The following is a 26,277-nucleotide window of genomic DNA, read 5'->3' as shown; positions in this document are numbered from 1 at the left end:
ACGGAAGGAAAGGGAAGGAAGGAAGGAAGGAAGGAGGGGAAGGGAAGGAAGGGGAAGGAAGGAAGGGGAAAGGAAGGAAGGAAGGAAAGGACGGAAGGAAGGAAGGAAGAAGGAAGGAAGGAAGGAAGGAAAGGAAAGGAAGGAAGGAAGGAAGGACGGAAGAAGGAAGGAAACGGAAGGAAGGAAGGAAGGAAGGAGGAAGGAAAGGAAGAAGAAAGAAGAAAGAAAGAAGAAGCTATAATATAGTGAAGTAAAATAAAGCTATTATAAAGCAAAGCTATACAGACAAAATCTCCCCCAGAAGCATGTGCATATACACTCACAAAAAAAAAGGAAAAGGGGAAAAATTAATATATCCTGATCCCAAAGTCCACCTCATGAACTTTGGGATGATTCGTTGTCTATTCAGGTATTCAACAGATGCAGGCACATCAAGTTGTTCTGTGGAGTTTTTAATCCGCTCTTCTGAGGCTGCTGGGAGAGCTTTCCCCTCCTCTACTCTGTTCGCACAGCTCCTGGGGATCAGCTTTGGATTTGGACCGCCTCTGCGTGTAGGTCGCCTGAGGGCGTCTGTTCCCCGCCCAGACAGGACGGGGTTAAAGGAGCAGCTGCTTCGGGGGCTCTGGCCTTACCCAGCCGCGGGGAGGAGGGGTACAGAGGAGGCGGGGCGAGCCTGCGGAGTCAGAGGCCGGCGTGACGTTGCAGCAGCCTGAGGCGCGCAGTGCGTTCTCCCGGGGATGTTGTCCGGGATTCACGGGACTCTGGCAGTGGCGGGCTGCACGGGCTCCCGGGAGGGCGGCGCGGAGAGTGACCTGTGCTCGAACACAGGCTTTCTGGAGGCGCAGCAGCAGCCCCAGCGTCTCACGCCCGTCTCTGGGGTCCACTCCAGCGTTTATTTTTGTATAGGACTTTTCAGATGGACATTCTGAATGGTGTGAGGCGATACCTCATTGTAGATTTGATTTGCATTTCTCTGATAATTAGTGATGTTGAGCATCTTTTCATGTGCTTTTTGGCCATTTGTATGTCTTCCTTGGAGAAATGTCTGTTTAGATCTGCCCATTTTTTTGTTTCTTTGTGGGAGTATTGAGCTGCTTCATTTGCAAATATTTTCTCCCATTCGGTGGGTTGTCTTTTCGTTTTATTTATGGTTTCTTTTGCTGTGCAGAAGCTTTTTAGTTTAATTAGGTTGCCTTTGTTTATTTCTGTTTTTATTTGCATTACTCGAGGAGGTGGATCAAAAAATATATTGCTGAGATGTATGTCAAAGAGTGTTCTGCCTATGTTTTCCTTTAAGAGTTTTATAGTGTCCAGCCTTTATAATTAGATCTTTAATCCATTTTGAGTTTATTTTTGTGTATGGTGTTAGAGAATGTTCTAATTTCATTCTTTTACATGTAGCTGCCAGTTTTCCCAGAACCACTTATTAAAGAGACTGTCTTTTCTCCGTTGTATATTCTTCCTCCTTTGTAGTAGATTAATTGACTGTAGGTGTGTGGGTTTATTTCTGGGCTTTCTATTCTGTTGCATTGATCTATATTTCTGTTTCTGTGCCAGTACCATACTGTTTTGATTACTGTAGCTTAACAGTATAGTCTGAAGTCAGGGAGTCTGATTCCTCCAGTTCCATTTTTCTTTCTCAGGATTGCTTTGGCTATTCAGGGTCTTTTGTGTCGCCATACAAATTTTACAATTTTTTGTTCTAGTTCTGTGAAAAATGCCATTGGTAATTTGAGAGGGATTGCACTGAATCTGTAGATTGCCTTGGGTAGTACAGTCATTTTGACAATATTGATTCTTACAATCCAAGAACATGGCATATCTTTCTATCTGTTTGTGTCATCTTTGATTTCTTTCATCAGCATCTTATAGTTTTCAGAATACAGATCTTTTGTCTCCTTAGGTAGGTTTATTCCTAGGTATTTTATTCTTTTTGATTAGATGGTAAAGGGGACTGCTTCCTAAATTTCTCTTTCTAATCTTTTCGTTGTTAGTGTATAGGAATGTAAGAGATTTCTGTGTATTAATTTTGTATCCCGCAACATGACCAGATTTACTGATGAGCTCTAGTAGTTTTCTGGTAGCATCTTTAGGATTTTCTAGGTATAGTATCATGTCATCTGCAAACAGTGACAGTTTCACTTCTTCTTTTCCAATTTGGATTCCTTTTATTTCTTTTTCTTCTCTGATTGCCATGGCTAGGACTTCCAAAACTGTGTTGAATAAAAGCGGCAACAGTGGACATCCTTGCCTTTTTCCTGATATTAGGCAGATTGCTTTCAGCTTTTCACCATTGAGAATGATGTTAGCTGTCAGTTTGTCATATATGGCCTTTATTATGCTGAGGTAAGTTCCCTATATTCCCACTTTCTGGAGAGTTTTTATCATAAGTGGATGTTGAATTTTATCAAAAGCGTTTTCTGTATCTATTGAGATGATCATATTGTCTTTATTCTTCAATTTGTTAATGTGGTGTATCACACTGGTTGATTTTCTTTCATCCCTGGGATAAATTCTACTTGATCATGGTGTATGATCCTTTTAATGTGTTGTTGGATTCAGTTTGCTAAATTTGGTTGAGGGTTTTTGTGTCTATGTTCATCAGTGATATTGGCCTGTAATTTTCTTTTTTTGTGGTATCTTTGTCTGGTTTCGTTATCAGGGTGATGGTGGCCTCATAGAATGAGCTTGGGAGTGTGCCTTCCTCTCCAATTTTTTGGAAGAGTTTCAGAAGGGTAGGTGTTAACTCTTCTCTAAATGTTTGATAGAATTTGCCTGTGAAGCCATCTGGCCCTAGACTTCTGTTTGTTGGAAGTTTTTAAATCACTGTTTAAATTTCATTACTTGTGATTGGTCTGTTCATATTTTCTGTTTCTTACTGGTGCAGTCTTGGAAGGTTGTATCTTTCTAAGAATTTGTCCATTTCTTCTAGGTTGTCCATGTTATTGGCATATAGTTGTTTGTAGTAGTCTCCTATGATCCTTTGTATATCTGTGGTGTCAGTTGTAACTTCTCCTTTGTCATTTCTAATTTTATTGATTTGAGTCCTCTCCCTTTTTTTCTTGATGAGTCTGGCTAAGGGTTTATCAATTTTGTTTATCTTCTCAAAGAACCAGCTTTTAGTTTCATCTTTTCTGTTGTTTTCCTCTGTTTTGTTTTTTTAAAATTTCTGCTCTGATCTGTATGATTTCTTTCTTTCTACTTAACTTTGGGATTTGTTTGTTCTTCTTTCTCTAGTTGCTTAGATATAAGGTTAGGTTATTTGAGGTTTTGCTTGTTTCCTGAGGTAAGCTTGTATCACTATAAACTTCTCTCTTAGAACTGTTTTTGCTGCATCCTACATGTTTTGGACTGTCGTGTTTTTGTTGCCATTTATCTCTAGATATTTTTTGATTTCCTCTTTGATTTCTTCCGTGATCCATTGGTTGTTTAGTAGCATATTGTTTAGCCTCTATGTGTTTGTGTTTTTTACAGTTTCTTTTTTCCTGTAATTTATTTCTAATTTCATAGCATTGTGGTTGGAAAAGATGCTTCATATGATTTCAATTTCTTGAATTTACCAAGGCTTGATTTGTGGCCCAAGATGTGATCTATCCTGGAGAATGTTCCATGTGCACTTCAGAAGGAAGTGTATTCTCCTGCTTTCAGATAGAATGCTCTATAAATATCAATTAAGTCCATCTGATCTAATGTGTCATTTAAGGCCTGTTTTGCCTTATTGATCTTCTGTCTGGATGATCTGTCCATTGATGAAAGTGGGGTGTTAAAGTCCCCCACTATTATTGTGCTACTGTCAATTTTTCCTTTTATGGCTGTTAGCATTTGCCTTATATATTGAGGTGCCCCTATGTTGGCTTCATATATATTTACAATTGTTATATTTTCTTTTTGGATTGATCCTTTGATCATTATGTAATGTCCTTCTTTGTCTCTTGTAACATTCTTTATTTTAAAGTCTGTTTTCTCTGATATGAGTATTGCTACTCCAGCTTTCTTTTGATTTCCATTTCCATGGAATACCTTTTTCCATCCCCTCCCTTTCAGTCTATATGTGTCCCTAGATCTGAGGTGGGTCTCTTGTAGTCAGCCTATATAAGAGTCTTGTTTTTGTATCCATTCAGCCAGTCTGTGTATTTTGGTTGGAGCATTTAATCCATTTACATTTAAGGTAATTATCGATATGTATGTTCTTTGCTGTTTTGTTAATTGTTTTGGATTTTTTTTAAGATTTATTTATTTATTTAGTCTGTGCCAGGTCTTAGTTGCAGCACACGGGATCTTTGTTGCAGCATGTGGGATCTTTTATTTAGTTGCAGCATGCGGCCTTCTTAGTTGTGACATCCAGACTCTTAAATCGTGGCATGCAGACTCTTGGTTGTGGCATGCGTGCTTCTTAGTTGTGGCATGCGTGCTTCTTTTTTTTTTTAAAGGGAATGCTATTTATTTATTTATTTTTGGCTGTGTTGGGTCTTCGTTTCTGTGCGAGGGCTTTCTCTAGTTGCGGTGAGTGGGGGCCACTCTTCATTGCGGTGCGCGGGCCTCTCACTCTCGTGACCTCTCTTGTTGCGGAGCACAGGCTCCAGATGCGCAGGCTTAGTAGTTGTGGCTCACGGGCCTAGTTGCTCCGCGGCATGTGGGATCTTCCCAGACCAGGGCTCGAACCCACGTCCCCTGCATTGGCAGGCAGATTCTCAACCACTGCACTACCAGGGAAGCCCTGCCATGCATGCTTCTTAGTTGCGGCATGCAGGCCTCTTATTTGCGACATGCAGACTGTTAGTTGCAGCAATGTGAACTCTTAGTTGCAGCATGCATGTGGGATCTAGTTCCCTGACCAGGGATCAAACCCAGGCGCCCTGCACTGGGAGCGCAGAGTCTTACCCACTGCACCACCAGGGAAGTCCCTGGATTTGTTTTTGAAGGTCTTTTATCTTACCTTCCTCTTTTGTTCTCTTCCCTTGTGGTTTGATGTCTATCTTTAGTGTTGTATTTGGATTGCTTTTTCTAAATATATATTTATTTAGTTAGTTTTAATATTTTTTGGGTGTGTCAGATCTTTGTTGCAGCACATGGAATCTTCGTTGAGGCATGCGGGATCTTTCCTCATGGCGTGTGGGCTTTTTCTCTTCTCTAGTTGTGGCGCGCAGGCTGCAGAGCACATGGGCTCTGTATATGCGGCACATGGGCTCCAGAGCACGTGGGCTCTGTAGTTTGCTGCCCACGGGCTCTCTAGTTGAGGTGTCTGGGCTCAGCTTCCCCGTGGCATGTTGGAACCTAGTTCCCCGACCAGGAATCGAACTCACATCCCATGCATTGGAAGGCAGATTCTTTACCACTGGACCACCAGGGAAGTCCCCTGGATTGCTTTCTCTTTTTTGTTTCTGCTGCAAATTTTGGTTTGTGGTTCTCATGAAGTTTTGATACAGCAGTCTGTATATGTACAAGATTGTTTTAAGTTGCTGGTGTCTTAATTTCCAATGCATTTCCTATCATGCATTAGTACTCTTTTCTCATGATTGCTGGTTTTGGTATCATATTTGTGTGTGGATGATTTTCTACCTTTACTTTATGTTTGCCTTTACTGGTGAGCTTTCCCATTCATAATTTTCTTGATTCTAGTTGTGGCTTTTTCTTTTCTGCCTAGAGAAGTTCCTTTAAGATTTCTTGTAAAGCTGGTGTGGTGGTGCTGAATTTTCTTAGCTTTTGCTTGTCTGTTATACTTTTGATTTCTCTGTTGAATCTGAATGAGAGCCTTGCTGAGTAGAATACTCTTGGTTGTAGGTTTTTCCCTTTAATCACTTTAAATATATCATGCTACTCCCTTCTGGCCTGCAGAGTTTCTGCTAAAAAAAATCAGCTGATAACCTTATGAGGATTCCCTTGTATGTTATTTGTTGCTTTTCCCTTGTTGCTTTTAATATTTTTTCTTTGTCTTTGATTTTTGTCAGTTTGATTAATGTGTGTTTCAGTGTGTTCCTCCTTGGGTTTATTGTGTGTGGGACTCTCTGTGCTTCCTGGACTTGAATGAGTGTTTCCTTTCTCATGTTAGAGAAGTTTTCAGCCATAATCTCTTATAATATTTTCTCAGGCCCTATCTCTCTCTCTCCTCCTTCTGGGACCCCTATGATGCGAACGTTGGTGCTTTTAATGTTGCCCCAGAGGGTCTCTGAGACTGTCCTCATTTCTTTTCATTCTTTTTTCTTTATTCTGTTCTGTGGCAACGATTTCAGCCATTGTCTTCCAGCTCACTTATTTGTTCTTCTGCCTTAGCTATTCTGCTATTGATTCCTTCTAGTGTATTTTTCAATACAGTTATTGTTCATCTCTGTTTATTCGTTCTTTAAATCTTCTAGCTCTTTGTTATACATATCTTATAACTTCTCAGTCTGTGCTTCCATTCTTTTTCCGAGATCTTGGATCATCTTTACTATCATTACTCTAAAGTCTTTTTCAGGTCGGTTGCCTATCTCCACTTTATTTAGTTGTTCTTGTGGGTTTTTACTTGTTCCTTCTTCTAGAGCATATTTCTCTGCCCTCTCATTTTGTCTATCTTTCTGTGTTTGTGCTCTACTTTCTGCTGGCTGTAGGATCATAGCTCCTTTTGCTTCTAGTCTGTGCCCTCTGGTGGGTGAGGTTGGTCCTGAGGCTTGTGCAGGCTTCCTGGTGAGAGGGACTGGTACCTGCCCATTGGTGGGTAGAGCTGGGTCTTGTTCCTCTGGTGGGCAGGGCCATGGCAAGGGGTGTGTTTAGAGGTGGCTGTAAGCTCAATATGGCTTTAGGCACCCTGTCTGCTGATGGATGGAGCTGTAGAACTGAGTTTTAATGCCAGCTTCTCCACTTAGTTGTTGGATAAATTCATATTTGTATACATTTTTTTAACTTCTCCAAGTTAGTTTTATTATCAATGATTTCATGGGGTTGCAGCCAGTCTTCCTCTTTGTCCTTCTTCTTAAGTGAAGGGATTTCCCATATCACTTTCTGGCAAATTTAAAGTAAAAATTGAACAGGTAATGCAGAGCCTTGGTACACTGAGTAGCGAAAATTCCCAGAGCTGCCACAGCTCAGACGTGTCAGTGCACCCTCTCTAATATAGTCTTTTCATATATGAATGTGATATGCCTTCTTTGTGACTTCTAGGGAAATCTATCCATTCTCTCAATATTTAGGAGTTTCAAGAATGCTATTTCTGAGACACAAATCTGATCTAGTTGCCCTACTCAAGTCTTCCATTGGCTCTTCATTGCTTATATTATGCGGTTATTATTTATGGTAAAACTTGAATGTGAAGAAATGTAACATTTTATTTTGTGTAACTGAAATCTATTTGTTCATGAACATCCATGAACCATGTACACCTGATGATAGACAAAATGTATGTTGGGGACTTGTGTCTTCTGGGGCAGGAGATGGAGGCTGAATTCAAGTATGAATCACAAGAAAAAGAGTATAGAGAAGGGTGAGGTAAGTTAGAAGGTCTTTCAATATGCTTAGCACTAGTGTCCACTTTTTGAGTGTCTTTAGAAATTAAATTAACATGCGAAAAGAAAACTGCCTGCACCCTCCAACTAAAGAGAGTTTTATCTGCTAAAGATTCAGAGTCCTTTAGCTACTAATTACCTGTTGCGTCCCTGGGGCTCCTTTTCCCTTGTTCTCAAGAGCCTAAGTGATCCTTTGTTTACTAGCATAATTTTAGTTTTGCCAGGCAGAAAAAAGGCACTAACATTAAGATTAAGAAGATTTCCTGATCCCTATTAGAAAATGACACCTGGGTAAATCAGATCTCCTCACACATCTCGACCCCCAACCCCCAAAATACAGATTAATTTGGAGAGCACATAAAATTGCACATGGCCTATGTCTGGAGCATAACTGGAAAAACAGACAATATGATCCACTTTGCATTCCCGAATTGTGTCCTGCAATCATAGTAAGAACCACAAGGGCCATTCCAGCCACAGCACTGACTCACTGGGGAAATGGGGCTGCCATAAGTATTCCAGGCCTCACACATTCCTAGCCATTAGCATCTCCATCATTAGACTGAGACTGACATAATACATGTGCTTAACATACAAAGAAATGCAGCTCCGTACAGAAGGTTGGTTGAAGTTCACTGTATTTGTTAGGATACAGGCTAAACTAATATAACAGACGTAAAAGACTATAGCATCCTTATTTACGATTTTATTTGTTTCCATGTAATGGTTCCAAGGTAGATGGATAGATCTGGGCTGCCATCCACAACTTAAGTCTTCCATTTTGGGGTAGATGACAGATGGTGGTCCATTCCTCTCCACCTCTAAGCCAGTGAGAATTATGCTTAACTGGAAAGCCAAATGCTCATTTAAAAATTTTTTTCTAATGAAATGTACAATTAATATTTGAAAACAATAGTATACCATAATTACCATGTCAGGTTCATGGTAATGACTCCATAAATATTTTGGGGAATGGAAGGGTGATAAATATAACACCCGTTATAATTTATAAATAAATTATAAATATAATTTAACATCTCAGGTGTCTATTCTTTATTTTATGTATTCATTAGAATGAAAATTTATTGAACAACATTAACTTGGCCTCTAATAGATTTGCTTTTGAAGGGAAGGAAAATTTGCCACCCCTAAATGGATCTCTTTGGCATGAGGATTATTTTAGGTTGACTGTTTTTAAGAAAGAAAAGACTAAGGAAGGACCTTTGACCTAACTGCCTAAAGAATGTAAATAGAGGACCTGTTCCAGGAAGGGAGCTATCACCAGAGATACCTAGAGTGTAATATAAACTGGGTGTGGTAGACAGGGAGGAACCTAGCAAATCCCTGCATCTCATTTTGTGTGTGTGTGTGTGTGTGTGTGTGTGTGTGTGTGTGTGTGTATCATTTTGCCTGTCTTTGGGATTTCTTATGTTTGGATTCGCCATATTTAAATAATTAAATTTGATTTTCTCCTGTGAATGTCTCTTATGTCAATTTAATTCTTAGACCAACCAGAAGAACTTAGAAGGGTAGAGAGAAAAAAAACTTTTTTTTCTCCCCAGCACTTTCATCAAGTTTTATTCTTTCTTTAATAGGTAGTTGGTATAAGAGATACTTTAGCAAATGGGGATTTTTCTTAAAAATTCTAAGAGTTTAGACCCCAGTTGAATTGACATTTCCAAATCTTTCTTCTTTTTTCCAGTTTGATTCTCTTGTTCCTTTCCAGCTCACATGCTTGGAAAGTTTTCACATTTTTTCTTTTTTTCCCATGTATCTTCTTACTGTAAAATCTATAACTGCAGGTATTTCCTTCTTTCCTCCTCATACTTCTGGGTTCATCAGATCAAACTGTCCCAAGCCCCCTGCTGAGGGAACATGTATTGCAAGATATCTGTGAGGCATCTCTCCTGACCTACTGAATACCCCCCAGGCAGGACACGGAATATCTCTGCCTCTTATCTGCCCTGAGTGCTCTGTATTACCCTACCAATCTCCTCACTCACAAGTCAGTAAGAGTGGAAATGGATGGTCAGGAAGGAAAGGTGAATTAGATAGCCACTCTTGCTTCACTCTTGATCTCTCCGTCAGGCAGGTCAAGTGGAGAACCTAGGGAAGTAGCCCTGGAACACTGCTGTGAGTATTGCTCCAGATTTATTATTCCAGAAATACCTATTCCTATTTGTCAGAAGAACACACGGAGATTCAAATGTGCATGTTTACTCTAAGTGTAGCCAGGCTCCTTGTGGGTTGACTCAAAAGATTTGGGAGAATAATCAGCTTCTTCTCACTTATTCACAGAGCACTTTTCATGGGTTTTCTGTCACACTTTAGGGCAGTCTTCTGATGACATGATATTTCTTGCTGAATTGTAGGGTTGGGGGAGCAACAGATGGGACAGTCCACCTTAACTTGGGATCTAGGGGGTTGGAGTAGTTCCTCTACAAGTAAGACACTTTCTAAGATTGTCTAGATTTCATTTGCCTGTCTGTTGGAAATGGGCCATGTATCTCTGTGTCATTGTTACAGACATCCTGAGGTGTTTCTCTGACAGATTCGATAAAATGCCTCTCACCTCTTCATGGATCAAAGTGATTTTCATCATCTTGGCCGTTACTCTTTATTCTGGTGAGTAAAGTTTTCAGTCTTGGGGAAAACACTTCATATATCCTAGAAATGCAGGAAGCATTTTGCTGTAACGTAGGAATGTAGTGGTGGTTTCATTGATTCGTAATTCTTAAATTGGTAAAGTGACACAGGGTTTACTATAAATTCCTTTTAAATATTTCATCATTGAATTGCTTCTTCTCATTTCCCATATTAGAGAAGTTAAAACAGAGTGGTGCATTCGAATGGGCAGTAGACCTTACCTCTTTGTTTAACTAAATTATTTTTCCTTTTGGGGCCCAGATTCTATGGTTGTAATTACAAAGTGTGGGGAAAGAATGAGCTCTTCTAGATCTGGTATTCCTTGAAAATCTAATGTTTTAGTTATCAGCTCTGAGTCCCTGAAATTAAGGCCTTGTGTTAAGAAAGAACTCATTCATACCTCAGTTGACCAGTTATCTTCCTTAAAGCTCAAGGTGGCCCATAAAATTTGGGGAAAAAAAGGAGCTGTTATATAGGTATCGAATAATACCCTGATATTGAGCAGAATTTCTTCACATTTAAGTGACTTCACCCAGGGCATTGTCTTTCATCACAATGAAATGTCTCTTTTACAGAGCTTTAAAAAATTGGTATCTTCAAGCAGGATATTAGGAGTTACTAAAAAAAATAATACATAATACCATTTTTCACAAAGCTAGATTAATTGGGGAATTATTTTTTCTAAGATTTGTATATATTTGAGAATTTATATTTTTGTTACTACCACAAAATTCTTACCTCATTAGTTGTAGTTCCTTGAATAGGCCACTTACATAGACTTCTACTGCCAACGTGTGTGTGGGCTTCTTATTTTTTTAAACTGTTCTTTGGTTGCAGAAACTGCTCTTACAAAAACATCAAGTTACCAGCATTGGGTAAGTTACTGCTGGTTCATTTGGAAGTTGAAATGTAAATTTTTAACCATTTTCAATTTTTAAAATCACAGCAAAATTGATCAAACAGAATGTAAAAAACACTCATTCTTCAAAAAGTAAAAATGTATATGTATTATTACACCAAGGTTAAGAAATAGAATCTAGCAAGTAATACAAAACCATTTAGCAGTGTCTATACAAGGTGGTAGCGTATTTATCCTATTACCTTAAATTTCCTATCATGGGTAGTTACTTGCTCCACACAAAACTGAGAGCTATAGAAGTTATGTTTAGAGTAGAATTATTCATCCTAACAAAATGAAAGGGAAAAAAGCACCATCCCAATTACCAGTGTGTAGGAGAATAAACAGTGATGATTTCTATATGTCCAAATAGTAGAATATTACTTAAGGGTGAAAATAAATTACAGCTCTAAACATCAGTACGGGGGTATAAAAAGAAAGGCATATAAGAATACATATTGTATCACTTATTTGTGAAAATTACCAAGATACCCAAAACTACGAAATATATAAATATAGTGAACATATATATGTATTGATATGTAGTGAAATTCTAGAGGGAGGTAGAAACTCAGTTTGGTGACTTACTTGGGTTTGTGTGTGTGTGTGTGTGTGTGTGAGTGAGTGATAAGAAAAATATCACCTAGGAGGGGAAGATCATGGGTAAGGGTGGGAAATTGGTTACATTATAAAAATACATTCAGCCAGTTGCATGGCCTTTTTTTTTTTTTTTTTTTTTAAAGGAATTCCTTTATTTTTTTATTATTTATTTATTTATTTATTTATTTATTTATGGCTGTGTTGGGTCTTCATTTCTGTGCGAGGGCTTTCTCTAGTTGCGGCAAGTGGGGGCCACTCTTAATCGCGGTGCGCGGGCCTCTCACTATCGCGGCCTCTCTTGTTGCGGAGCACAGGCTCCAGACGCGCAGGCTCAGCAGTTGTGGCTCACGGGCCTAGTCGCTCCACGGCATGTGGGATCTTCCCAGACCAGGGCTCGAACCCGTGTGCCCTGCATTAGCAGGCAGATTCTCAACCACTGTGCCACCAGGGAAGCCCTGCATGGCCTTTTTGTTGATACACTATTTCTATAAAAATATTGATAATAGTTTCTTATTTACTGGACGTGACTCCATAAAGTTTTCCCTTTAAACCTAAACATATATTGTATTTATCCTTTTCTGGATGTATGGCATTTCATGTTAAGATTTAAGAAGACTGTATTCAAATATTCATTGACTAATAAATGTATATTATCTCTCTATATTTGACAGATAGAATGTGGTCCATACAGTGATGTGGAAACATGCACGAAAGAATATCATCCATTCTGTGCAACCAATAGCCACACTTATTGCAATAAATGTTTTTTTTTTTTGTGGTGCACTCAAGTAAGAACACAATAGTGAATATTTACTCTTCCAAAGTAATAAAAAAATCATGAAATGATAAGAAAATTCATTTGCTGATAATGTAGGCACAACATACACAGAAAATAACTGTAATATTTCTCTAAAAGCCAAGGAGACACACTTCTACCATGTCTTAAAATTCTTACTTCTGAAAGTAGTATTAAACTATCACTATAACCATGCTGGATGTTTTGCAAATGAACAAACTAGTTAACTTAGCTTAATTTAATTGATTATGAATTACTAATGGCTGACTAGTGACCAAGATGATGTTATTCCAAAGCTCTGATGCTCAACAGCAGATCTCACTGAAGTCATGAGAATCAGCCTTGCAGACCTCCAGCCACAGGGGGCATAATTGAGCAAAGAACAGACTCATGATTACACACTGAAATCATGTGATTGTCAACTTTGTCTCCTGAAATCATGATGGCCTTTGAAACCTTCCTGAGAGTGCAGAGCAGTCTAGGACACCTCCACCCAAGCTCACATCGCCCTCTCCTCCACTTGGAAGGAGTTTGTGGTCTAAAGCTTTGCCAGCCTTTTCTGCAACACTCCCCCATTTTGTTACACGTGTTCCTCATAAAATCTTTGCCCATTTACTCCCAAAATTATGTCTGCCTCTTGGAAAATCTGGATTAACACAATGCCTAATGCCTTCCTTTCTTAGGTCCAGCTCCTTCTGGAAGTAGAGCACAGCCTTTCCGTAATGTCCCATAGTTCAGATCTCCTCATTTAGAAACATTTTGTGTACTGCCACAGCATTTAATTTTATGTGTTCTTTTAATAATTTTTTTTCACTTTCTCTTTGATTCTTTCTACAGAAAAAGTGGTGGCAAATTTACTATTGCTCATTATGGTGAATGCTGACTTTTTCTTGGAGCAACACATTCCTACAACTTCTACTGTGATCCCATTTTGCAGTGGATTCTACAGACAATTAGAGTTGCAGAGTCAGGGTCTTCCATTCTTAGAGGACCAGGTGAACCCTGCAGAATACAAGGTGGAATGTAGTATATTCCAAGTTCTTTCTAACTTTAAGATCCTTTCGTTTCAGCATTTTTACTCTCTATGTTCAGTTCTTCAATGACAGTTTGAAAAATTAGTATCTTAGTTATATGTTTGATAATGTAAAACCTAATGCAATTTAAAACCCTAAATATTTTGCTCCATGAAATGTTAAATGGTGTTACATTTTTTTTAATATGCCCCTTGTTTATTTCGTTGGGTAATGGGTTAAGACATAAACATATTTTTGATACCTATAGCCAAAAAGATATTTTCCAAATATGACCAAATATTAGATTACTTGGGTATTTATAAAAAGTACAGATAACTGGATTCTGTCTGTTCTAAAGATTCAGAACTTCTAGGAGAGGTTTATGGGAAATTGAAATCTAACAAGCACCCCAGGTAATATTATGATCATGGATCTTAGGTAATACTGACTCTAAGACCTTGGATATGTCTATAATTGAATGAATTTCAGAATGTATAGAAAGATAATATAAGATTTATGAGGCTTGGGAAAAATTTATCGTATGTTTTTCATTCTTGATCACAAGTCAGTTGAGAGGTAAGTGGGTGCTCCTGGGATGGGAGACAACACGGCTTTTATTAACTTAGGACTTATTTTATTAGGGCCAAGTCAGATGTCTCTCCATTAGCCTCAGTTTTCCAGCCACAAGAAGCAGGCTTTAGTTGTGTGCCCAAAGGATCATTCAGACCTTGAATGTAATGGCAGAAATGTAGGTTGACTGTTGAATGACAACTAGAAATCTATGACATATGCTATGGTAGGCATGCTGTTCTTATCAATAGATACTTTTACATCTAAAGAGTAATCAGTGTGAGAGCTATTAAATCATTTAAAATCTCTAATATCCCTCTTAAAGAAAGTATCCATTAGAATGTTAATTTGTAGAGCAACATTATAAAAATGCTTTTGGCCAATTGCACCACTTTTTCTTTGCAGAGGACTTTGTGAAAAAGTTCTTCAGTGAACATGTGTATTCATTTATGTATTCTTTTTTTTTAATTCCACATAAATAAAGGTCTACTATGCATCAAGCCCTATTTAGATGCGAGAAATAAGATAACAATGATCAGCTCTGCTTTTACTTATCATCTAGGAATTTAAATGTTATCGATTAAAGTTATTATCCACTAATGAATGGAAATCCTCCTTTTTGCATGACTGGTCTCCTCAAAAGCTCTGTGAAACAGTTTTCTACATGTTACCTAACTCAGTTCTTCGAAGAATCACATTAGGTAGACATCAGCTCTACATTTTACATGTAATGAAAATGAGACACAGGAAATCTTACAGTATTTTAAACCTGACATTTTGGTAAAGAGAGTTTGAATACAAAACTTGACATTTTATTCTTTTTAAAAACCAGTTTATTGTTGTAATTACATACCCAAAATTAATCAGTTTTAGACATGATGTAATAATTGAAATATATATATATAGAGAGAGAGAGAGAGAGGGAGAGAGATAAGCAACCATCACCACAATTAAAGTTTAGAGTGTTTACATCACCCCCAAATATATCCCTCTCATCCTCTGGAGGTCATGCCCTCTTCCTACCCCCAACCCAAGGCAACTACTCATCTACATTGTATTCCACTTGTTTTACCTTTTCTAGACATTTTCTGTAAAGACAATGAAACAATATGTTGTTTTTATATCTGCTTCTTTCACTTTACAGATTTTTGTGGTTCATTCACACTGTAGCATATACATCAGTAGTTCATACTTTTTAATGTTTAATAGTATTCCATTTTGTATTGATATACCATGTTTTGTTTTATTTTTTCACTAGGTTATGAACACTGGAATTGTTGCCACTTTTTGATTATTAAGAAAAATGGTGCTATGAACATTACTATACAAGTCTTTTTTTCTTTTCATTTTTTCTTGGTTAAACACCCAAGCGTAGAATGGATGCTTTGTATGGTAGGTTTATCTTGCGCTCTTCAAGAACCTATCAGTGTATTTTTCAAAGTGGCTGTACCTTCTTAACCATTCCCACCAGTAATGTATGAGAATTCCGTTTCCTCCACATCCTCACCAACAACTATTACTGCATACCTCTTTTTTCTCTTCCAGTTTTATTGAGATATAATCGACATACAGCACTGTATAAGTTTAAGATGTACAGCGTAGTGATTTGACTTACATATATCATGAAATAATTATAGCAAGTTTAGTGAACATCCATCATCCCATACAGATACAAAATTAGAGAAATAGAAAAAAAATTTTTTCCTTGTGATGAGAACTCTTAGGATTTACTCTCTTAACTTTCATATATAATACTCAGCAGTGTTAATTATATTTAACATGTTGTTCATTGCAAGCCTGATACTTATTTATCTTATAACTGGAAGTTTTTACCTTTCAACTACTTTCATACAGTTCCATCTCTCCTCACCCCCATCTTTGGTAACCACAAATCTGATCTCTTTTTCCATGAGTTTGTTTTTGAAGTATAATTGACCTACAACACTGTGTTGGTTCCTGGTACACACATAGTGATTCTGTATTTCTGTACATTTCAAAATGATCACCATGATAAATCTAATTGTCTTCTGTCAACACACAAAGATATTACATAATTATTGACTGTATTCCCCACACTGTACATTTCATAGCTGTGATTGATTTATTTTGTAACTGAAAGTTTGTACCTCTTAATCTCTTTCCCCTATTTCTCTTCAGCCCCCAACCCCCTCCCCTCTGACATCTGACAACTACTGGTTTGTTCTCTGTATCTGTGACTCTGTTTCTGTCTAGTTGTGTTTGTTTTCATTTGTTTTTGTTTTTTAGATTCTACATGTAAGCGAAATCATATAGTATTTGTCTTTCTCTGTCTGAATTATTTCAATTAGCATAATACCCTCTAGGTTCATCCATGTTGCTGCAAATGGCAAGATTTCGTTCTTTGTTATAGCTAAATAATACTCTGGTGTGTGTGTGTGTGTGCGTGCATGCGTGCGTGCGTGTGTGTGTGTCACTATCACATCTTCTTTATCCATTCATCTATTGATTGGGCACTTAAGTTGCTTCTGTATGTTGGTTACTGTAAATAATGTTGGAATGAATATAGGGGTGAATCTATATTTTCGACTTAGTGTTTTTGGTTTTGTTTTTTTTCTTTTCTTTTTTTTTTTTTTTTGCATAAATACCCAGGAGTAGAATTGCTGGATCATATGGTAGTTCTATTTTTAAATTTTTGAGGAATCTTCATACTGTTTTCCATTGACGCTTCACCAATTTACATTCTCACCAACAGTGCATGAGGGTCCCCCTTTGTCCACATCCTTGCCAACATTTGTTATTTGTTGTCTTTCTGATAGTAGCCATTCTGACAGATATGAGGTGATATGTCATTGTGGTTTTGATTTGCATTTCCCTGATGATTGAGTGTCTTTTCATGTGCTTGTTGGCCATCTGTATGTCTTCTTTGGAAACATGTCTATTCAGGTCCTCTGCCCAATTTTTAATCGGGTTGTTTGTTTTTCTCATACTGAGTTATATGAGTTTTTTGTATATTTTGGATATTAATCCCTTGTGAGAAATAAGTTCACACATATTTTCCCACATTCAGTAGGCAGCCTTTTAGATTTGTTGATAGTTTCCTTCACTGTGCAAAAGCTTTTTAGTTTGATGTGGTCCCATTTGGGTTTTTTTGCTTTTGTCTTCCTTGCCTGAGGAGACATATCCAAAAACAAAATTGCTAAGACTGATGTCAAAGAGTGTACTGCTTATGTTTTCTTCAAAAAGTTTTATGGTTTTAGGTCTTACATTTAAATCTCTAATCCATTTTGAATTTATTTTTGTGCCTGGTGTAAGAGAGGAGTCCAGTTTGATCCTTATGTGTGTAGTTGTCCTATTTTCCTAACATCATTTATGGAAGAGGCTGTCTTTTCTGCATTGTATATTCTTGCCTCCTTTGTTGTAGATAAATTGCCCATATAAGTATGGGTTCATTTTGGGGGTCTTATTGTGCTCCACTGATCTATGTGTCAGTTTTCATGCCAGTACAATACTGTTTTGATCATGGTGCTTTGTAGTATGGTTTGAAATCGGAGTGTGATACCTCCAGCTTTGTTCTTCTTTCTCAAGATTGTTTTGGCTATGTGGGGTCTTTTGTGTTTCCATACAAATTCTAGGATTATTTGTTCTAGTTCTGTGAAAAATGCCATTGGTGTTTTGGCTCTGAATCTGTAGGTTGTCTTGGGTACTATGATCATTTTAATGACATTAATTCTTCAAATCCATGAGCATGGTAAATCTTTCCATCACGGCAAATCTTTCCGTTTGTGTCATTGTCAGTTTCTTTCATCCAGTGTCTTATATTTTCTGGGTGCAGTTCTTTTTATTCCTAGGTATTTTATTTTTTTGATGCAATTGTTTTCTTAGTTTCTTAATGGTGTTCATTTCTTAATTTTCCTTTCTAATAGTTCATTGTTAGTATATAGAAATGCAATAGATTTCTGTATTATTAATTTTGTATCTTCCAACTTTGCTGAATTCATTGCTGAGCTTTAGTAGTTTTTTTGGTGGCATCTTTAAGATTTTCTATGTATAGTATCATGTCATCTACAGTCAGTGACAGTTTTACTTCTTCCTTTCCAATTTTGATTCCTTTTATTTATTTTTCTTTTCTGATGGCTGTGGCTAGACTTCCAATACTATGTTGAATAAAAGCGGCAAGAGTGGGCATCTTTGTCTTTTTCCTGATCTTGTAGGAAATGCTTTCTACTTTTCACCATTGAGTATAATGTTAGCTGTGGGCTTGTCATAGATAGTATTTACTATGTTGAGGTGTGTTCTGTCTATACTCACTTTTTTTTCACAAATGGATGTTGAATTTTGTCAAAAGCTTTTTCTGCATCTATTGAGATATCATTATGATGTTTATTCTTCAGTTTGTTAGTGTGGTGTATCATATTGTTTGATTTGTGGAAATTGAACCATCCTTGTATCCCTGGGATGAATCTCACTGGATCATGTTGTATGATCCTTTTAATATACTGTTGAATTAGGTTTGCTAGTATTTTGTTGGGGACTGTTTCATCTATGTTCATTAGTCTTTTGGCATGCTTTCCTTTATTGTACTTTGCAGATACTGTGTTTTTTGAAAATTGAAGGTTTGTGGCAACCCTGTGTTGTCAGATAATGGTTAGCATATTTTAGCAATAAAGTATTTTTAGACTAAGGCATGTACACTGTTTCTAAGGCACAGTGCTATGGCACACTTAATAGGCTACATATGTATAGTGTAAACATAATTTTTATTTGCGTTGGGAAACCAAAAAATTTGTGTTACTTATTTCATTGCAATATTCACTTTATTTCAGCAGTCTAGAACCAAACCCTTCCATATCTCCAAGGTATGCTTGTTATGTCATACTCAGTAAAGCTGGAATATATATTTGGGGTGGGGGAACCTTGTGACAGTGTAAAACAGACTGCATTATCTTGTACTCAGGGATCATCTAACAGGATCTCCTAAGCACCATAAACTTTGGAATATTAGAGAGGAAACATAAACATGTAGTTCAGCATTCTCCAGCTAGAGTTAACTGTAAATAGACAAAAGAGGCCGGATAGCCAAAGTTCACCCATCACCACTTCAAATAAGCTGTTCCATTTGTATATGTATATATAACAGGAAGTTTCACCAAAGATTTCCAAATTTCTTATTTATAGAACATAACTGAATTGTGTTAATTAGAGAGGAATAATTTCTTCACATGTTCAGGACTTAAATAATTTGGAAGTTAAACCATGTTTGTAGATGAAAATTCTTAAAAGTAAAAAAAAAGAAATTATGACTTCATTGACTTATTTAATAAACAATTTCAGTTTATTCCCAGATGGAGAAATTTTGTCACTGAACAAAATCATCCAAATATATACATTTTATATTTCTGTATATATTTAACTGTGTGTGTGAAAACATGAATATTTCAGGTGATACTCATTTGGTGAGATACAGAGAACCAACCATACTTGTAATCTGTCTTTTTCATAGTAAGATGATACAAGGCTTTTGGAAAGTAAACGGGTCTTATCTTTAAAATTTAAACTGCACATATTATGTGACTCAAAAATGCAACTACTAAAAATATGGAATTAATTGAATGAGCATGTAGTGACCTGCACAACCATGTTCATTACAACACTGGTAGCAAGAATAACTTAAAAGGAATTGTGTATTTGTATATGCTTATATGAAGATATACCATTGATTGTTAAATGAAAAAATGAGTTACAGAGAAATGTCTTGATTTTATTCTTCTGTCTCTATTTTTATCTTTCTATTTATCATCAATCATCTTTAGGGCCAGCATCTTCAAATCTCTCTTAGCTCCATCTTCATTTGGCCTTCTTTGTGTGTCTGCATCAAATCTTCTTCAGTCTCCCTTTTATAAGGATACTTGTGATGACATTTAGGGCTCACTTAGATAACTTACATATATAGATATCTATGTATATCTATCTATATGCTCTGTGTGTGTGTATATATATATGTATCTATAATGTTAATGTTATTATATATGTGTTATTACATGTAAATGTTAGTATATTTTTGAATATATAGATATATAGAAATATATACATACATAGACATATATACACGTGCATATATCTGCATATATATACATATGCATATATTATATGTGATTTTAGTATAGTTGTATAATAAATATCTGTAACTTTACAATATAAATGTATTTATACACATAAAACATTTTCAGAAAAAATATGCATCAAATAACCCACACATCTAACATTCCCTTTCGTGGTTAATTTAGAAACCTCATGGCCTGTTATATCTCATAGGCAGTGTCTCCTGCTCTTAATCTCTGCTAATGAATGCACATAAGAGAAAAAATCCAGTGTTGTGGGATTTAAGGACTGTTCAATCACTTCAACTCTAAACTTGAGTTTAATTTTACCCTCTAAGGTCATGTGCCAGGAGGATTATCTGCACAGATGTCTCTGATGGTATCTATGTAAATCAAAATCTAGCGAAAGCATGATAATAACTTCCTATAATAAAGGAAAAATTTTAGCACTTACCAGATTTTGTATCCTCCCATTAAATTGGCATGGAACAGTGCTAGACTCAAAGGTTCTTTTCTCAATCTTGCCTTTCTTCACTGAAAAAAAAAGGCAGGTTCAGTTAGGGTGACAAATGTAATCTAGCGCAACTTTAAGTGCATCCTGTTTTAATATTTTATCCCTAATATTTATGGCAAATCGTTGAGACAAATTATTATTCCCACATTTAAAATTAGGAAATAGTGGATTAGAAAGTCTGAATATTGTCTCAGGGTTACTCAGTGGCAGATGGCATTTGAACTCAGGACTTTCATTTGCCAAAGTTCTTTCCACAGAGTCAGACTGTGAAGCAGATTAATTAAATAGCTCATATTATATACCTCTTCCTACTACTTCCAACCCTGCACAGTTTCCCACTTTACTTTGAGGTAAAGATCAAATTATTCATCATATAGTTTAGGGCATTGTCCCCTGTGGTCTCAATTTCATTCCCAAGCCTTCTTTCTCTTCTTAATATTCACATTCTGTCCTCTACCTCAGGTTTCCATAGCTGGTTGCCCTGACAGTTATCTGGGAGCTTTTTGAACATTCTTGGTTGTGAATTTGTACCATAATTTTACAAGATGTTCTCATTGGGGGAAATTGATTAAAAGGAACACAAGAACTCTCCGCATTAGTGCTTACGGCTTGATGAGAATCTCCATTCAACTCAAGATAAAAAGTTTAATAAAAATCAAATCTCCAATTGAGTCTAATGGGCTTCTACTGTCCTTCAAAATACTAAGGGTGTAGGTATTTATCTAATTATAGTTCCCCAAACTCATTCTTTTCTTTCTTGTTTTGATTATCCTTTCTTTTCAACTCAGGAACTCGGAAAGCTTCCCCATCTCTTCTATACCTTAGAGTTTCAAAGAATTGTTGTCACCTTCTCCCTTCCTCATACATGTGTTCATCAGATAAAATTGTCCCAAACCCCTGCTGAGAGATGATCTGTGTGAGATCTTTGTGAGGAAGAACACAGAAAACCTCAGGGTCTTATCTGCTGGGGGCCATCTGTTTTACCCCACCAGGCTCGTCACCAACAGTCCAATAAAGGAGACTCTTCAGCTGGGGGAAGTGGTTGAGAAGGAAAGGGAATCAAAATAGGCACAGTCCCTGGAGCTGCAGACCTCACTCTCCACCGCCTTCTTTGTTTCAGGTAGGTCAGGTGGGGCTGCTGTGGAGGTAGCCCTGGTGTGTCACATTGCTGTGAGGATTGCTCCAGGTCAGTCCTTCCTGAAATAACTATTTCTATTTTCTGAGGAAAAACTGAAATTCCAAAGTGCATATTTCTTTAAATGCAGCCAGGCTCCTTGTGGGCTGAGCCAAGGGTTGGGAGAGTAAACCGCTCCTCCTTAAATGGGCAAAGAGGACTTGTCCTAGTGTTTCTCTCAAGTCTTCTATGAGGCCTTCTGTTCACATGTATGTCCTGTGGGTTGGGGGAAGATTCCCACCATAATTACAAACCTAGGAGAGGGGGGCAGTTCCTTTAGCTGTAAGAAACTTTCATTTGGAAATGGGCAATTTGTCCCTGTGCCATGTGTTATAAGCATTCCTATGCATTTCTTCTACAGACTTGATAAGATGTCTCTCTTCTCATCATGGATCAAAGTTATTTTCATTATTGGCTTGGCATTTCTTCTTTATTTTGGTGAGTAAAATTTTCAGTCCTGGATGAAGCAACTAACATATTTTAGGAAATGTAGGAAACAACTGCTATTATCTAGGAATGAAGGAGATTGCTGTTGGGTATGTAATACTTAAACTGGCAAAATGAACTGGGACATATTACAAATACCTATTTAAAAATTGCATCAGAGATTGCTTTTTCTCATTTCCCACCTTAGAAAGGTGGAGACAGAGAGGGGGGTTAGAATGAGCAGTAAATTTTAGTTGTTTGTTTATTTATGATTAAAGATATTTACCTGATTTTTTCCCCCTTTTTGGAGGTCAGATTTCATGGTTGCTAAATGCAGAGTGTGGGCAGTAAAAATGTCCTCTAGATCCTGGTATCCATGACAATCTTATTTGTTGTTTGCCAGCTCTGAGTCCACTAAAGGCTTTGTGTAAGGAGAGAACTAATTGATCCCTCTGCTGAAAACTTATCTTTCTTAAAGCACAAGATGGCCCATGAATTTCAGAGTAAAGTAGCTGTGAGGTATTAAAGAGATCCATGATACTCGAGTTGAATACTAAGTAGTAATTAACTTCTTCATATTAAGTGGCCTTAAGCAAGGCATTGTCTTCTCTGACTAGGATGTCTCTATTTATAAAAATGAAAAAAAGTGGTATCTCCACAGCAGGGTTTGGTGATTATTAAACCATACTTAAAGTTATTTTTCAGAGTGAGACGAATTTAGAATTCTGTTTCCAGATTTGAAGTTATTTTGTGAGATTATTATTTTGATACTACCACAGAAGCCTCACCTCATTACTTGCTGTGTTTGAGTAGGTGATTTGCATAGATGTGGGTACTTCCCACCAGAGACATTGTTTTCCCCTGCTCATCTTCTTCTTTTCAATTTACCTTTTGTGTGATGGTTGCAGAAACTGCTTTTGTACCTTTAAGAGAGACGCGTGAAACTGTAAGTTCATACTGATTAATGTGGGAATTGAAAAAGGTAAACTTTTAATTTTTTTTATATTTTAAGTTTTAACAGCAAATTTTACCAAAAATATCTATAACAGAATAGTTTTTTAAAAAGTAAGATTAAAGTGTCATTATTACACTAAGTTCAAGAAATAGAGTCTTGCCAGCCATATAAAACCATCTGTCATTTCAGACAAGGTAAAAATATCCCATTATTCACAGTTTTATTATTGAGCATAAACCTTGTTATATACAGGCATCTAAAAATAGTGTTTAAAGTGGAATTGTTCACCCTAGAAAAAGAAGAGGATTAGAAAAACTAATTCTGGGCTTCCCTGGTGGTGCAGTGGTTAAGAATCCACCTGTCAATGCAGGGAACACGGGTTCAAGCCCTGGTCCGGGAAGATCCTACATGCCGTGGAGCAGCTAAGCCCGTGTGCCACAACTACTGAGCCTGTGCTCTAGAGCCCACGAGCCACAACTGCTGAAGCCTGTGCACCTAGAGCTCGTGCTCTGCAACAAGAGAAGCCAATGCAATGAGTAGCCCCTGCTCGCCTCAACTAGAGAAAGCCTGCACACAGCAACGAAGACCCAATGCAGCCAAAAATAAATAAAATTTAAAAAAATAAATAAAATTGAAAGCAGGGACTCAAACATATTTATTAAAAAACTAATTTTCCACTTACAGGAATATAAAATGATAATTTTCATAAAATCACAGATTGGAATATTACATAGAGGTGAAGAAAATCAACTGTATTTCTAAACATCTAAACAAACATATTTAAAGATGCTTAAAAAGCAGATCATGTAAGAATACACACACTGTTGTTTATTTATGTAAATTACCAACACTGCCATCACTACACAAATTACATATATATGTATATGGTTAACTACACATATACAAACATATATATGAACACATACATATATGGTGATAATCTGAAACTATCAGATTATTAGTGAAACTATTGAGAAAAACAGAATTATAACAAATTCACTTTTATAATTTTTTGTGGTATGAGATAATGGTGAAAATCTGATCCACGTATGAGGAGAAATAGGGACAGAGTGGCTAAATTATTAAAATGCATTTAGCCATTTGTATGTTTTTAAAAAATACAAAAAATAATATTGGGGTTGCAAAAATATATCAATATATTTTTATGTCTCTGACCGTGACTTATGTCTATTTTTAAACCTCAATATAGACTATAGAATATGTTCCATTTTGATACATACCATTTTGTATTAGGAATAAAAAATATTTTATTCAAAAAGTTTATTATCTGAAAATTTTTATGTTGTCTGTTTAACAGCCAGAATGTAACGTGTATGTGGATCAGTTACATTTTTGCACCAGAGAAATGGACCCAATCTGTGCAACCAATGGCCGAACGTACTCCAATAAATGTGTTTTCTGCAGTGAAAAGCTGTAAGAACACAAGACTAAATATTGGCTCATCCAAAATAATGAAGAAACAATCAAAATTATAGGAACCTTCATTTTTCTGATAGGCAAGTCACAGTATAGATGGAAAATAACTGTACTTTCTCTGTTAAAGCCAAAGAAACACACTGGTACCTTTCCCTTAAGTCTCATTCCTAAAAGTAGTTTTCATTTGACCTCGAAGTATATCCATCCCTGTTGGATGTTACCCAACTGTATAAATCAATTACTTTAACTTGATTTAATTGCTGTGACTTACTAATGGAAGTCTGGTGACCAATATAATGTAATTCTTAACTTCAGAGACTGAATGAGAACCTCTATGATGTAGCTCCAAGCTACAGGGAGCAAGAAAACTGAGCAAGAAAAACTACTGACTTCAGAAATTTAAATCCATCACAATGGGCAATTTATGCTAGAAAGGAACTCCTCTAATGGTCCATTTTGTCCCCTGATCTCCTTGACAAGACTCCAAACTTTCCTTAGAGATCAGGGCATGCTAGGACACTTCCACCTAACCTCCCTTGCTGCCTCATTCCCCCGAGGGAGTTCCCAGTCTAAAGGTTCAGCCAGCCTTCCTACTTCCCACCTCATTTTCTCTCACTGGCGTTTCCTCTCATTTAATCCCCAAATGGGCTTCTACTTCTAGAGAACCACGAAAACAATCTCTAATCCTCCTCTCTGAGGTCTCTCCTCAGTGGGTTCCAAGGCTGAGTCAGGACTGAGCATGTAGGAAGAGTCAAGTAGCTCCAGGTGGTTGGGAGGACCTGTGTAGGGTAGCGGGGTAAGGAGGGGCCCAGCTAGCTGTTTGAGGAAGGGGAGCACAGCCCTCCTAGCTCTCTCATATTCAGATTCTCCTCATGGAGAAGCACTTAGTGCAGTGCTCAGGCAATTTTAAATACTTTTTTAAGCATAATTTTTCTTTCTTGCTTTTTCTTTCTTTACAGAGAAAATAGTGGAAAATTTGATTTTAGTCATTGGGGTTGTTGCTGACTCCGCCTCAGCCACACATTCCTATGGCTTTTATAGCAATTCTATTGTGAAATGGATTCTACAACCAATTAGTCTTCTCCATCAGGGCTTTAAATTCCTAGATGATCAGACAAAGCCTTCAATACTACAGAAGATGGAATATAGATCGTTGAAGAATTTTTCTAACTCTGAGAACCTGCCAATGAAAGATTTCTGTTTTGTCTTCAGTTATTCAGTGACAGTTGAAAACCCATCCTAATTGTGTGTTCGATAATACAAAACCTAATGCAATTTGTAATCATGAATATTTCAATCAATAAAATGTTAAATAGTATTATCTTTATTAAAATACTCTTTCTTTGGTTGGTTGGTTAGTGGATTAAAAGATATGAATACGTCTGGTAACTGTAATTAAAGAAATAGTTTCAAAGGTGAACAAATAATCCATTACTTGGGTGTTTATTAAAAGTACAGAGAGTTGGGCTTCTCTTTATCCTAAAGAATCCAAAACTCTAGAAGAGGAATCTGGGAACTTGAATTCTAACAAGTACTCCAGGTCGATCTTCTGATCACCAGTGTTAGCCAGGACAGCTAAAACATAGGACATATCTATAACTGAATGAATTGCAGAGACTATTCAAAGATATTGTGTGATTTCTGAAGCTTGGGAGAAAAATATATTATTCTCTCTGTCTCTCACAAATAAGTC

At 37.0% G+C, this 26,277-nt stretch overlaps 1 protein-coding gene across 1 annotated transcript in view; it reads left to right on the top strand.

Moving 5' to 3' along the window:
• LOC118893553 (seminal plasma acrosin inhibitor A1-like) overlaps positions 1-25,839 on the top strand; it is a 148,352-nt gene extending 122,513 nt beyond the window's left edge. Inside the window, exons 4-8 of the mRNA XM_036849233.1 lie at positions 21,713-21,778; positions 22,128-22,204; positions 23,101-23,138; positions 24,466-24,581; positions 25,544-25,839. Coding sequence (XP_036705128.1) covers positions 22,138-22,204; positions 23,101-23,138; positions 24,466-24,581; positions 25,544-25,589 — 267 coding nt within the window. The 5' untranslated portion in view covers positions 21,713-21,778; positions 22,128-22,137 and the 3' untranslated portion in view covers positions 25,590-25,839. The remainder of the gene's footprint in view (positions 1-21,712; positions 21,779-22,127; positions 22,205-23,100; positions 23,139-24,465; positions 24,582-25,543) is intronic.
• Positions 25,840-26,277: the final 438 nt, after the last annotated feature.

Source organism: Balaenoptera musculus, chromosome 3 (assembly GCF_009873245.2).
Source record: "Balaenoptera musculus isolate JJ_BM4_2016_0621 chromosome 3, mBalMus1.pri.v3, whole genome shotgun sequence".
Lineage (NCBI taxonomy): Eukaryota > Metazoa > Chordata > Mammalia > Artiodactyla > Balaenopteridae > Balaenoptera > Balaenoptera musculus.
Note: the sequence above shows the minus strand (reverse complement) of the source record. Positions and strands in the feature narration are given on the sequence as shown.